This window comes from Festucalex cinctus, chromosome 7, assembly GCF_051991245.1.
Source record: "Festucalex cinctus isolate MCC-2025b chromosome 7, RoL_Fcin_1.0, whole genome shotgun sequence".
NCBI lineage: Eukaryota > Metazoa > Chordata > Actinopteri > Syngnathiformes > Syngnathidae > Festucalex > Festucalex cinctus.
Genome location: NC_135417.1, coordinates 14643049 through 14658209, shown reverse-complemented (window position 1 = coordinate 14658209; position 15161 = coordinate 14643049). Strand labels below are relative to the sequence as shown.

General features: G+C 34.6%; 1 protein-coding gene across 2 annotated transcripts; it reads left to right on the top strand.

Moving 5' to 3' along the window:
• Positions 1 to 184: 184 nt before the first annotated feature.
• On the top strand, positions 185 to 11544 carry LOC144022742 (B-cell receptor CD22-like). Of its 2 annotated transcripts, XM_077527804.1 has the most exons (11): positions 185 to 380; positions 911 to 1158; positions 3310 to 3439; positions 3762 to 4064; positions 4572 to 4832; positions 5751 to 6011; positions 7006 to 7272; positions 8448 to 8750; positions 8830 to 8911; positions 9795 to 9867; positions 10192 to 11544. In XM_077527804.1, the coding sequence occupies exons 1-11, from the start codon at positions 332 to 334 to the stop codon at positions 10504 to 10506; spliced, it is 2292 nt and encodes a 763-aa protein (XP_077383930.1). In that variant the 5' UTR covers positions 185 to 331; the 3' UTR covers positions 10507 to 11544. The 2 variants fall into 2 exon arrangements, with proteins under 2 accessions (XP_077383930.1, XP_077383929.1); XM_077527803.1 differs by lacking the exons at positions 185 to 380; positions 911 to 1158 and adding an exon at positions 2829 to 2969.
• The last annotated feature ends 3617 nt before the right edge of the window (positions 11545 to 15161 follow it).

Below are 15161 nucleotides of genomic sequence, written 5' to 3'. Positions count from 1 at the left end.
GAAGTCCTTTTGAAATGAATGAAGCAAATTGTTCGTGTGGACATAATCTGAATGGAACAAGGTCCTGTTATGTTTGACATTTTCTTCCTTTTAAAAAAAGTTCTTGTTTTTTGAGCAAATAAACATACTTTCAGCTTCCTCATTAAGTTTGCAGCTGGTGTATAGAGACACTCACACTTAGACAGTGACAGTGTTGAATTTGAAGACGTCCACAGCTCAAGCATCACCATCCGCTCAAAGGTTATTGTGTTTTTCACCCCTAAAATCTGTTTTCAAGAGAATCTCTGCAAGATTTTTGTTTTTGTGCATCAACAAGGAGAGAAAAAACAAAATGACACACGTCGCTGTAAAAGTTTTTCTACTCTGCTGTCTGCTTGAAGGTGAGTCATTTAAAGTTTTTTATTAGCATACAATGAGTGTCTGATAAATAATTAATTTTCATTGCTGTTTTAGTTTATTTTGTTCAACTCATAAATTCTGTATATAAAGTTTGTTTGTTTTTTTGGATTAGTTTAGTTTGGAAGTTTACGCCATTCCCCCCACCATCTACTTTTTTCGGGGATTGGGCATTTTTATATTAAAAGTTCATTACAAACATTTTTCTTTTTTTATATTATTTTTAATTTCTGCACCACTTGGAAATTGTCTTATGAAAACCATATAATACATCTTTTTTTTTTTCTTAACTTGGAATTTTCAGATTCATTCAACAGTGCATCACAAAATAAACAAAAACATTTTTGTGGCACTTTGACATTTTTAAATTAAAAGATGTTTACAAAAGTGTATTATATGTGTTTTCTTGTAATAATAATGTATTGGTATTATTGTCATTATTTTAATGGTGTTCATGATTTTTATGACTAACGGTCTTTTATTTTTTTCTTTCTTTCTTTTATTTTCGTTTCAGGCAGCCTGTGTCAGGAATGGGCGACAATGTTTCCCATGTCGACTGTGCAAGGCCTTAGTGGTTCGTGTGTCCGTATTCCTTGCAGTTTCACGATGGCTCGAGGTTACAATACGTACTTGGACCGCACTTGCGCCGCCATTTGGATGCAAGGTTATTACAGCAGGACGCACGTGTTCGACTCCAGACGTACGAGGAAGGAGAGTGCTTCACTGGGCCTCCTGCAGGGAAGCCTCACTGGGAACTTACTGGTAAGGAGAAGGGGGGGAAAAAATCCTCTCCATTGCGGGGTCAATGCCGTCAAAATTGCTATTGTTCCTGTGACAACCGAAGCTTAGCTTAGAGAATGACGAAAAATAAACAAGGAAGTAAAAGCACATTTTCACTAGTAGAGGCAACACTTCTCAACACCTGTTAAATTATAGTGTAGCAAAGTTCAAACAAACAAAAAAAACATAAAAAAAAAAAAACACCAATTACAATTTTAAAATGTTAGATTTTCTTTTATTTGTGAAATACTAGCATACTTTTGGGTTCCAAAGCTAGCTTCTAACTTCACTTCTGATCTTAGCTTTTAATGTTAGCTTTGGAAATTATCTTCCAACGTTACCTGTAAAGTAGGCCCTAAAGGAAGGGCAATGCTTGCTAGCTACAATGTTAAATTCAACCAACAATAGATTCTGAAGACTTCCGACGTTAGCTTTCAACGTTACGGTGATACCTTTTAACATTACCATACATTTTTAGCATTCAATATTAGCTTCCAAATTTACTCTAATGTTAGCCCTAAGAAAGACCTAACTTAATTTATGACATTACTTATTTTGTGAAAATGTTATATAAAGATGGCATTAGCTTAGTTTTTTTTAATTAGCTTTTAATGTTCGCTCTTCTTCCATCACTACTTTAAACCTTAGCTTCCAATGTTCCATTTCAGTGTTAATTTCCAGCATTACACTAACAAGTAGGGGTGTGAATTGCCTAGTACCTGACGATTCGATTCGTATCACGATTCACAGGTCACGATTCGATTCGATACCGATTAATCCCGATACGAATGGTCACGATTCGATACCGATTAATCCCGATACGAATTTATAAGTCGATTGTTGCGATTTTTTTCATTCATATTTAGAAAATACTAATCAGTAAGCTTGTAGAGTGTAAGATTTATATGAAAATGTATTATTTATTTATCTGAAATTTCAGTCTTATAGAGGTTGTAATCTGTTTCATGTTTGAACAGCATTAAAATAAAAATATTAAGGCTTAATGTGCCGTTCATATAACATTCTTCCATGCTCAAGGTGTGAATCCTAAAAAAAAAAAAATCGATTCTGCCGATTATTGAATCGATTCGAGAATCGCGCGATGTAGTATCGCGATATATCGCCGAATCGATTTTTTTTTAACACCCCTACTAACAAGTTAGTCTCCAATGTTACCTTAATCCTAAATTTTCAGTGATACCATTAGAGATAAGGAAGACCAATGTTGACTTAATTGACATTACTTTGTTAGCCTCGACATTAGCTTCAAAGTAAGTTTCCAACATTAGATTCTGAAGTTACTTCAGTTTCACCCTAGCAACCAATGTTAAATTTGTTAGCTTCCAATATTAGTCTTTGCAGTTAGTTAATCACTATAACGGACATTAAAGTTAGTTAGGAAAGTTATCAAGGGTTTGGCCATGTGACGTACACAATGCACAATGACGTCACTTTTAAGTACAGAACAAAATGGCTGCGTCCTGTTGTTGATGAAAACGGGTGGATTCTGTTACGGTCTGGGTTTTGATTTGGGTTTTTGGTCATGTTTTCCTTGTGTCTCTTCTTCTGTCAATGTGTCGTCAAGTTTTATCATAACTTCCTGTGCTCGTTTTCCCGTTCCCTTGTGTTATCCAATCAGCTCCCCAAGCCACTTGTGTCTTGTCCAAATGTCTCTCATTGTCTCGTTACTATGTGTATTTAGTTCCCTGCTTTCATCAGTCCTTGTCGAGTCTTTGTCGTTGTCACACCTTGTTTACTGCGCCTGCCCATTCTGCCTCTTTAGTTTACAACTAGTAAGTTTATTGCCAGCCTTGTTTTTTTTTGTTTTTTTTGTACTTTGTATTTTGTGTTGCACTTTAAGTTAAAATTAAAGAATGCTTAAGAGCACCCCTGCCACGCCTTGCTTTGCCTCCCTCCACTTGGGTCCACAATCCCCCACGAACCCTAACAGATTCATCTGTTTATTATTCCATGAACATACTATTAATCAGAGTACCTGTAATTTTGGTTATGTTATACAGAGGTAGTTGAGTTTTAACTATTTGGATATTTATGTTCTTATATTAATAGCCTACAATTGAAGTCTCTATAGTCACCTTTCTGTGATTATTGTCTCGTCCCGTGTCGTGTCAGGAAAAGGACTGCAGCACCATCCTTGAGGACGTGACCACCATAGACCACCGCGACTATTATTACTTCAGGCTGGAATGTGACAATATCCTCAAGTTCAACTTTGGCGAGAGCGTTTATTTGAATATTCAAGGTTAGTGTCAAAGTATGCTGTCAACTCGGGGTTATATTTGGGTTTCAACTTTCAAGCCTTGGCTAGGCTTTAAAGCTAAGGTTTGGGTCTTATTAATTAAATCGAGATTTGCGTTTTGAAGCCTGAGATGGATACAGGATTGAATGAATAATAATACCTGCAACAGCATTTTGAGCCTGGGTTACAATTTGAAAGTATGATTTCGAGTCAGGTTTAGTGTTTCAAATTTGGGGTGGTTTCTAGTTAGACGAGATCCTGCTGTTCTGCACACACTTACCGGTGAGATGACAGGAGTACACTATCTCTTCTTCTGGCGTTGCAGACTCGGCACCCCGACCCACTATCACCCCCAGCACTGTTGAGGTTGAGGAGGGTACTGTGCTGGCATTGAAGTGCTGGGCGCCGAGTACTTGCCCATTGCTGCCGCCACTCCTGACGTGGATGCCGGAGCTGGGCGGCGTCAACGAGGCGGCATCAGAGGACGGAGCGAGGATCACCACAGTCATGAATTTCAGCGCTACTTACCAACACAACAGACTGAAGGTGATCTGCGGCGCCATCTACAGGAGGCAAGCGGGACGCACTGATCTCTACTCAGAAGACACATTGAGACTTAATGTTTTACGTGAGTTGTTTTAAATACCAATGACACAAGTTGATATTATTCAGTCAGTTTAATTTGAATTTGGTTTCCTGTTTGGTTCTTATAGTTGAGGATTTTTTTTCCCTTTTTTTTTTGTCTTGACCAATCTTTACAAAATGTTTCTATGTCACTTTGTACTTGAGTACATATGTGCGTGTGTGTGTTTGAGCGGATGTGTCGTGACACATAAACACGCAGAAAATGTAGTGAATGTGGAAATTGAATAGGAGGAAATTGCTTCTGTGTATTACCTCATTTGAAAGTCTCGATCTGCTCTGAGGGGCAGAATGTAAATACTCAGTCTTACATGAAGTACCTGAGAGTGAAACATAAATGTCAATAAAGGTATTACATTTCACATTTTATAAATAAAAAAGTAAAGTGTGTGAAAACTCAAAGTACACTAATGAAACACTTGTACAACATTTCAAGAGTGGTTAGGGGTAATGTATCGGAGTAAAAGTATTCCTGTCTATTTGTTGTCTTCAGATGGTCCTAAGAACACGACGGTGAGCTACCCTGGCCCTGTGAGAGAAGGCACGTCGGTCACGCTGCTCTGCAACACCACTGCCAACCCTCAAGTGAGCGCGTACGCGTGGTACCAAGTGGACGCCGGTCAGGTGACGCCATTGGCAACAGCTAGGAAGCGATACACCATCAGAGTCACTGAAGATGCGCCCAGCTTTTACTGCATGGCGCGCAACGCATACGGAGAACAAAATTCATCAGTCACCACCATTGATGTTGAATGTGAGTCCACAAAGTGTGATTAGAAGAACTTAGCTGTGTTAAGGTACTAATTCCAGAAGCCTGGCACTCTTCAATAAGGTTGATTTTCCCCGTTATACTAGCATTTCATTAGGATTTTTGAATCAAGTTTGTTCATTAAGTAAAACATTTTATTAATGAGACCGTGTCAAATCATGCTAACAGTTGGTACGCTAACACAGGATGGCAACCTTAGTAAAGAAAGAGCTAAAGTTAGACTGATATAGATTAGTGCCCTGTGGTCAAATTCCCTATTAAAGGAGATGACCTCAAAGTATAACATGCCAACAGTTGCTATGCGAACCACAAATAAACTCAAAATACACCCGCGTGTTGTAGCAGCCCAAGCTAGCCGTCACCATGTTGGGTGGGACAACATTCCCCTCAGAGACGTTGAAATTGAGTCATAAGGAGAGGTGGCAAATCCAGGTCCAGAAAGTAAAAACCATGCCACAGTTTGGCTTTAGCCCCTGGTGCTAGCTGGCTAGCTAGCTAGCTAGTTAGCTCCGTAGCAGGTAAATGAGCACCGTGGGAGCTAGCTAGGGAGCAAACATGAAGGGATAAACGCAAACCATTCCAAGATCAGAGGTGGTAAATCCAGGTCCAGAAAGTAAAATCCCTGCCACCGTTTGGCTTTAGCCCTAGGTGCTAGCTAGCTAACTCCCTACAGGTAAATGAGCACCATGAGAGTTAGCTAGCTAGCACTTGGTGCTAAAGCCAAACTGTGGCAGGGATTTTACTTTCTGGACCTGGATTTGCCACCTCTGGTCATATCATGCCCATTTAAAGGAGATTAGATCTAATGTTAACATACTAACTTTCATTAACATTCTCTGTAATCAGTAATATCGTAATTGGAATAATTTTTAGTCATCAGATGTGTTTTTGCTGTATGAACAGTCCCTCCCAAGGACACCTTGGTGGTGGTGGAGCCGTCCGACACCGTCCTGGAGGGCACCCCGGTAGTCCTGCGATGCCAAAGCCGAGCCAAACCGCCCGTATACAACTACAGCTGGTCCATACACGGCGGAGAGGACCTGGAGGTCGGCGACCTCCTGACCCTGGACGCCGCCCAGCCCAGACACAGCGGCGAGTACCGCTGCAAGGCCAAGAACGTGCTGGGAGAGGAAATGTCTGGCAGCGTTCAGCTGGACGTTCAATGTAAGTCTGCTGATGTCACGAATGAGCGGCCACTGTGGATCCATTTAGTTGCTGAATGGAGCATGACAAGCGTGTCTGCAGCGGGCACACTGGCCTACTGTCCACATGCGTGACAAGATGCACGCAGCTCTGTGTGCTAAGTCTTTGTTTTGTTTATGCGAGTGTGTCCTTGCAAAGATGTCATTTCTAGCTGAAGGAAAAACAAACAAACTGTTTGCTACAGACAGATGCTGAAAAACTATTTCAGCACCAAAGCTTAATTGAAAACCCAAATATAATTACATTTTTAAGTAACTTAAAATTAATAAATAAATTATTTTAATTTAAAACAAGGAATATTGAAATACTAGTATCTGAGTCAAAAATGTATTTTTTTTATTTATTAAATTTTCAAACAAAAGAATTATACTGCTTAATTATTTGAGCCACAACATAACTTAATTTTAAAAGAGCAAAAAAAAACAAGGAATATTTTAAAATATTTGGAATATGTATAGGCTATGATATTATTATTTTTTATTATTTCGAAGTTTAAAAACAAAACATTTTTAAACCATTTAAAATGACATTTCAAAATATAGAACTAAAAGAAATTACATTAAAAAAAAAACAACTTAATTTCCGAATTCTGAGCAAGGAAAGAAACGCAAAATGTACCTACTAACATAATAAAATGAGTAGAACGAAATTTCGTGTCATTGATTAAAAAATACACAAATTGTTACTACAGTTAGTTACAAGTGCTGCAACTTACAAGTATTTTGAATTAATTTGATCAGTTTTTATTGTTCATATTTTACTTTGTTTTATGAGCCATAATTTGGTTTACAAACATAACAAATGCTCCCATTCGATTTAAGTCATACATAATTGCGCAATTAAGGCACTGCAATGCCCTCGCATGTGGGCAAGGAGAGCTGCACTCACCCATGCACTTTTGACAAAAAAAATCATAAATATATAAATAGAAAAAGACTATGAAAATGTGTTTCAGATCCTCCTAAGAACACAACGGTATCCATGTCGCCGCCCGGCTCTATACTCGACGGCAGCGCCGTGACTTTAAGCTGCGCCAGCGAGGCGAACCCGCCGGCCGCCAACGTCACCTGGTACCGAGTGAACGCCGGCAGAAGGACGCTGATTGGCACAGGAAAGGAAATCACCTTCAACGTCACCAAGCTGTCGCAGGACACATTTTATTGTGAAAATGTCAACATCCATGGGACCCGGGTGGCACAACCGATCGCCATCGATGTCACATGTGAGCAACAAGTTCCATTAGCAACATGAAATTTGGTAGGCAGGTCAATCATGAACAGATCAACAAAAAAAGTCTAAGAAGCCATGCTGAAAAAAACCCCAAAGTAATTCTTCCATTTTGGCTCGATAACACCATCTCAATTGTTTTTCATCCCCCAAAAGCCCGTTTCCTAGCAACATGAAATATGGTAGGCAGGTCTGTCATGAGTAGACCCACAAAAAAAATCTCAAGGTTTCCTGCCTGAATATACACTTAATTTGGGCTGGGCATCATGCTCTAAAGTAATTAAATTCAGACCCCAAAGCTAATTTCACTTAGCCACAAAAAAATTGGTGTTCACATTTATCATGTGTAGATCCACAAAAATTTCTCAAGAAGCCACATCTAAAAACACCCCGAACGTTTTTCATTTTGATGTGAATCATCATCTAAGTAGCACCCTCATTTTTTTTTTCATTCCCCAAAGCCAGTTTCTTTTAGCAATGTGAAGATTTGGTATAAATGTCTATCATGAGCAGACCCACAAAAAAGTCTCGAGGCGATGTGTCTGAAAAGACAAAGTCTTCCATTTTGGTAGCTTGGTGGCACCGTAGCATCCTCTAAATTGTTTAAATTCAGCTCCCAAAGCCGGTTTCACTCAACCCACAAAAAAATGCGGTGTTCACATAAAAAAAAAATCAGCAAGTTTTCATGTTGGTTTGAATAAGACTTTTCATTTCAGTAGCACCCTCATTTTTCTTCAGTCCCCAAAGCCAGTTTCCTTTAGCAATATGAAAATTTGGTAGGCATGTCTATCATGAGCAGCCCCACAATAAAATTTCACGAAGCCATGCCTGAAAACACAAAAGAAGTCTGCAATTTTGGTTTGAAGCAGACTTTTTGGCTCAGTAACTCTTCGCAACATGATATTTGGTAGTCGGGTCTATCATAAGTAGACCCACAAAAACGTCTCAAGGAGCCATGCCTGAAAAGATAGTCTTCCATTTTGGTTTCAAGATTCCAGCATGGTAACACCCTTGGCCGTTTTTATTTGAAAATTCATCCGCTGAAGCCAGTTTCACACAGCAAAATTTAATTTTGTAGTCGTGTCTATCATAAGTAGACCCACAAAAAAAATAACTTAAGAAAATATTCCAGAAATAAACACAGCAAGTCTTCCATTTTGCTGTCTTCAGTCGCCCCAGAGATCCTGACATCCTCCCACTGCCAGGACGTGTCAACCCAAACACGATGTTCCTGCGACAGCCAGGCCAATCCGCCGCCCTCCCTGTACTGGGAATTGTCCGGGGTGCTCGTCAATCATTCGGACCAGCGAACCATCAGAGAGGAGGCCCTCGACAGCACCACCCGGAGGAGCGTCATCATCCTGCAGCGCCTGGACAGCGAAGATTTAGTGTCCTCGCTGGTTTGCTTCAGCCTCAACCCGTTTGGGTTTGACAGTATGGCCTTCAACATGTCCTCGCTTGCCCCTCAGACGGGTATCTTTTCTTTTTTTTTATTCAGATTGGATTATGATTGCTATGATCTGCAGGCATCACTCATGTTTGGGCTTTTTAGATGTGACAGTTCTGGTTGGCTCTGCTGTGGGAGTGATGGTCATGCTGATCTTGAGTCTCCTGCTGCTCTTGTACATTTGCAGGTGAGCATATATGTCACTCAATAGGGTCATATATGTTTCAAGCAATTATTTCAACACATGTATAAAACACAAATTAAAACCTTAAAATATACCAAGAAGGTCACCGAGTTTATTTTAAAAACATTGAAACTTAAAATATATATTTTCATTTCAAAACATGCTTCAATCAAATTACATGAATAAATGCATACAGTATCTTAAAAATCAATTAAATAGAATACAAAAATATAATTTAATATTAACAAATTTTAAATGTAATTATATTTAAATTAAATTTATAAAAAAATATATAATTTATAAATTAAATTTATAATTAAATTAAATTTATATTTAAATGTAGTTAGTTTTGTATATTTTAAAATTAAAATAAAATGTATAGTGTAACAGTTGAATTTTAAAAATTATTTTGAAATATATTTTTTATGTAAAAACACATTTAAGTCTACTTAATTTAGAAAAGTAGACCATTTTTAAAAATTTATTAAATCAAATAAACATCTTTAAACATTTAATGAAAGTTGAGTTTTAACATAAAAATAGATTTAATTTTCAAATATATAAATTATTTTCATTTAAATGAATTACTTAACCTATTACAAAATTGTTTATTTTCCAAGTAAAAGAGTTAAAAACAAAAAGGGAAAAAAAAAGTTAAAAAAAAAAAATGAAATTTTTGTCTTTAAGCACTTGTGTTTTCAAATGTGAAATAAAACCTGTCATAATTAATTGACTTTGTTGAGCTGAACATTAAAAAGGGACAAAAAGAGGTTTACCAAACGGTGTGTAAGAGTTACTGGCAATCAGCCTTGTTACCACAGAGTTAGCAAATGGCCACATTTCCTAAATGAGGGTTTCAAAGTTTTTGTTAACGTTTGTCCTGCAGGAAAACCAAAGTCAACTTCCCACCCAGCAAGAGCCGAGCAGACAACGCCCAAGACTTTTTGGTCACCAATGAGGTGAGTCCACGGTTGGATTGAAAGACATCAACATTAATGAACGTCTGCCAAGTAAATACAAACTAAATACATTCAAGTTGAATCTATAGTATGAGGTTACAAAAAAAAAAAAAAATTTCTAAAGCATAAATTAGCCAAGACTTGGGACTAACTAGTCAATTGGAAAATACTGTTAATGACAACAAAATAAAACAGGTTTTAAAATTTACTGCTGTCGGGTAGAAACTTCTTACGTCAATTCAGTACTATTGATCAGTCCCCATGTGTCATTACTTTTACAAATTATTGACCAATCCTAAGTGTTAGTTTTTTTTTGTCCTTTAGGGCAACACTTCCCACGTCGCCGCCATTTACGCAAACAGTGACGACTTGGCCAAGGAGGCGGCGCCAGATGACGAGGAGCTGCACTACGCCCACGTCAATATGGCTAAACTACAGGCCCGCGACGCCGTCGAGATCCGAGGACTCTCATCCGTCACGGGTGAGTATGCGGAGATACGACTGCGTGAGGCTGAAAGCGACAAAGGCGAGGAGCCGCAACCGGACCCGGAAAAGGAACCAGAGGAGGAGGAAAAGGCGGAGGACGCTCCTTCTGGACAGGAAGTGGCGAGCGAAGAGGTTGTGGCAACGGCGGAGTGAATGCCATCAGTAAAATATTGAAGTGGTTGTGTTCAACGTCATCCGCAATACCAAAATACCCTATTTTAATACTCTCTAGGCATTTTATTTTTTATTTGTAGTAACAGAAATGTCTCCGTCAGGCTTAAAATTCAAGACTGCGTTAGGAGACTACTTAAAGTTTTCAACAAATTGCCTAGCCCATGCTTATTAAGTTTCTGCTTTTACATTATTCAAAATTGTCTGAAAAAAATGTGTACCGTCATCTAGTGGTCAATGGTGAAATTACACCTCAACTAAGACAAGTTAGAGTAGACCAAAATAGAATCAGCTTGGTCATTTAAAAAAAAAAAAAAAAAATGCCCGGTGATCTTTTTTTATAACGTTTTACTATACATGGGTATTAAAAAGAAAGCCTTATTATACATGGTTGTTTAAAAAGAAAAACATGCCTTACTGTACGTACGTGATCTCTTAAAAAAAAAAAAGCCTTACATGAACTCTTAAAAAATGCCATGGTCATTAAAAAAAGCCTTACTATACATCATTGTTTAATATTAATTACAAAAAAAAAACCCGCCTTACTGTACGTACATGATCTCTTAAAAAAATGCCTTACTATGCATGGTCATTAAAAAAAATGCCTTATTATACATGGTTGTTTAATTTAAAAAAAAAAAAGCCTTACATGAACTCTTAAAAAATGCCTTACTATACATGGTCATTTAAAAAAAAAAGCCTTATTATACATGGTTGTTTAAAAAAACAAAACATGCCTTATTGTACGTACACGATCTCTTAAAAGTTGCCTTACTCTCCATGGTCATTTTTTTTAAGCCACCTTAATACATGGTCATGTTTTAAAAAAGTGCCTTACTATACGTGGTTGTTTTAAAACAAAAAAACAAAAAAACAACTCCTTACTATACATGGTCGTTTTTTTAAATATCTATTTATCAAAGTTGTACTATAAATGTTTATTTTTTGTGAACTGTTGTATGTGCAGAGCGTGGAGCTGAATTTTTAACTGTAAATTCAATAAAATTGTATTCCATCCTACTATGCAAATGAGTTATTTTTTAAGAAATTGAAACCTTTTTCTGTTGTTGTTTTTTTTTTTGGGGGGGGGGGGCAAAGACTGAAACTGTATGGCTCTTTTGTAGTTTGAAAAGTCACAAAGCACATGTAATCTGATTTTTGCGAGATGTATTGAAACCATCAAAAAATATGAAAAATAAATGACAAAATGAATGATTAAATGACTAAAAGTGAAAATAATGGATATAAAAATATAATTCCCAATTTTTATACATTTATTTGCCAAAAAAAAAAATGCCTTAAGAAACGGTGATCTTTTTTTAAAATGCTTTACTCTACATGGTCATTTAAAAAAGCCTTATTGTACATGGTAGTTTAAAAAAAAAAAACATGCCTTACTGTACGTACATGATCTCTTAAAAAATGCTTTACTATACATGGTCATAAAAAAAAGCCTTATTATACATGGTGGTTTAAAAAAAAAAAAAAAAACATGCCTTACTGTGCGAACATGATCTCTTAAAAAATGCCTTACATGGTCATTAGAAAAAAAGGAAAAAAAAAAACCTTATTATACATGGTTGTTTAATAATAATAAAAAAAAATGCCTTACATGATCTCTTAAAAAATGCCTTACTATACATGGTCATTAGAAAAAATAACTTATTATACATGGTTGTTTAATAATAATAAAAAAAAATGCCTTACATGATCTCTGAAAAAATGCCTTACTATACATGGTCATTAAAAAAAAAAAAAGCCTTATTATGCATGGTTGTTAAAAAAACAACAACAAAAACGCCTTACTGTACGTACATGATCTCTTAAAAAATGCCTGACTATACATGGTTATTAAAAAAAAAATGCCTTAAGAAACTATGGTGAAATGCTTTACGAGACATGGTCATTAAAAAAAAGCCTTATTATACATGGTTGTTTAATTAAAACAAAAATAAAAAAAAAACATTCCTTACATGAACTCTTAAAACTCTTTGACTGCCAAAGACGTTTCATGATGATTAGTAAAATTCCAATGAATGGAATGCGATCTTTCATTTCGTAGCCACATTGTATATGTAGTAAAGGCAAACAATATTCTTTTTGCCTTGAAAGAAGAGTTAAAATGCTCAAAAGCGGCTGGCACTGTGGATTTTTTTGTTTTGTTTTTATAACGCCTGGCAGTCAAAGAGTTTTAAAAAATGCCTTACTATACATGGTCATTTAAAAAAAAGCCTTATTATACATGGTTGTTTAAAAAAACAAAACAAAACATGCCTTATTGTACGTACATGATCTCTTAAAAAATGCCTTACTATACATGGTCATTAAAAAAAAGCCTTATTATACATGGTTGTTTAATTTAAAAACAAAAAAACAAAAAAACATGCCTTACATGAACTCTTAAAAAATGCCTTACTATACATGGTCATTTAAAAAAAAAAGAAGCCTTATTATACATGGTTGTTTAAAAAAAAAAATGCCTTACTATACATGGTCATTAAAAAAAAGCCTTATTATACATGGTTGTTTAATTTAAAAACAAAAAAACAAAAAAACATGCCTTACATGAACTCTTAAAAAATGCCTTACTATACATGGTCATTTAAAAAAAAAAGAAGCCTTATTATACATGGTTGTTTAAAAAAAAAAATGCCTTACTATACATGGTCATTAAAAAAAAAAAAAAAGCCTTATTATACATGGTTGTTTAATTTAAAAAAAAATGCCTTACTATACATGGTCATGAAAAAAAAGCCTTATTATACATGGTTGTTTAATTTAAAAACAAAAAAAAAAAGCCTTACTATACATGGTCATTAAAAAAAAAAAAAAGCCTTAACATTGTTGTTTAATTAAAAAAAAATGCCTTACTATACATGGTCATGAAAAAAAGCCTTATTTTACATGGTTGTTTAAAAAAAAAAAAAAAAAAAAACATGCCTTACATGATCTCTTAAAAAATCCCTTACTATACATGGTCATTAAAAAAAAAAAAAAAGCCTTAACATGGTTTTTTAATAAAAAAAATATGCCTTACTATACATGGTCATTAAAAAAAAGCCTTATTTTACATGGTTGTTTAATTAAAAAAAAAACATGCCTTACATGAACTCTTAAAAAATGCCTTACTATACATGGTCATTAAAAAAAAAAAGAAGCCTTATTATACATGGTTGTTTAATTAAAAAAAAAAAAAAACATGCCTTACATGAACTCTTAAAAAATGCCTTACTATACATGGTCATTAAAAAAAAAAAAAAGCCTTATTATACATGGTTGTTTAATTTAAAAAAAAAAAAAAAAAAAAAAAAAAAAACATGTCTTATATGAACTCTTAAAAAATGCCTTCCTATACATGGTCATTAAAAAAAAAGCCTTATTATACATGGTTGTTTAATTAAAAAAAAAAAAAAAAACATGCCTTACATGCACTCTTAAAAAATGCCTTACTATACATGGTCATTAAAAAAAGCCTTATTATACATGGTTGTTTAATTTAAAAAAAAAAAAAAAAAAAAAAAAAAAAAAAACATGCCTTACATGAACTCTTAAAAAATGCCTTACTATACATGGTCATTAAAAAAAAAGAAGCCTTATTATACATGGTTGTTTAATTAAAAAAAAACAAAAAACAAACATGCCTTACATGCACTCTTAAAAAATGCCTTACTATACATGGTCATTAAAAAAAGCCTTATTATACATGGTTGTTTAATTTAAAAAAAAAAAAAAAAAAAAAAAAAAAAAACATGCCTTACATGAACTCTTAAAAAATGCCTTACTATACATGGTCATTAAAAAAAAAGAAGCCTTATTATACATGGTTGTTTAATTTAAAAAAAAAAAAAAAAAAAAAAAAAAAAAAACATGCCTTACATGAACTCTTAAAAAATGCCTTACTATACATGGTCATTAAAAAAAAAAAAGCCTTATTATACATGGTTGTTTAATTTAAAAAAAACAAAAAAAACAAAACAAACATGCCTTACATGAACTCTTAAAAAATGCCTTCCTATACATGGTCATTAAAAAAAAGCCTTATTATACATGGTTGTTTAATTAAAAAAAAAAAAAAAAACATGCCTTACATGCACTCTTAAAAAATGCCTTACTATACATGGTCATTAAAAAAAAGCCTTATTATGGTTGTTTAATTTAAAAAAAAAAAAAACATGCCTTACATGAACTCTTAAAAAATGCCTTACTATACATGGTCATTAAAAAAAAGCCTTATTATACATGGTTGTTTAATTTAAAAAAAAGTGCCTTACTATACATGGTCATTAAAAAAAAAAAGCCTTATTATATACATAGTTGTTTAATTTAAAAAAAAAAAAACATGCCTTAATGAACTCTTAAAAAATGCCTTACTATACATGGTCATTAAAAAAAAGCCTTATTATACATGGTTGTTTAATAAAATAAAAAAAAAGCCTTACTATACATGGTCATTAAAAAAAAAAAAAGCCTTAACATTGTTGTTTAATTTAAAAAAATGCCTTACTATACATGGTCATGAAAAAAAAGCCTTATTTTACATGGTTGTTTAAAAAAAAAAACAAAAAAAACAAAAAAAACATGCCTTACATGATCTCTTAAAAAATGCCTTACTATACATGGTCATTAAAAAAAAAAAA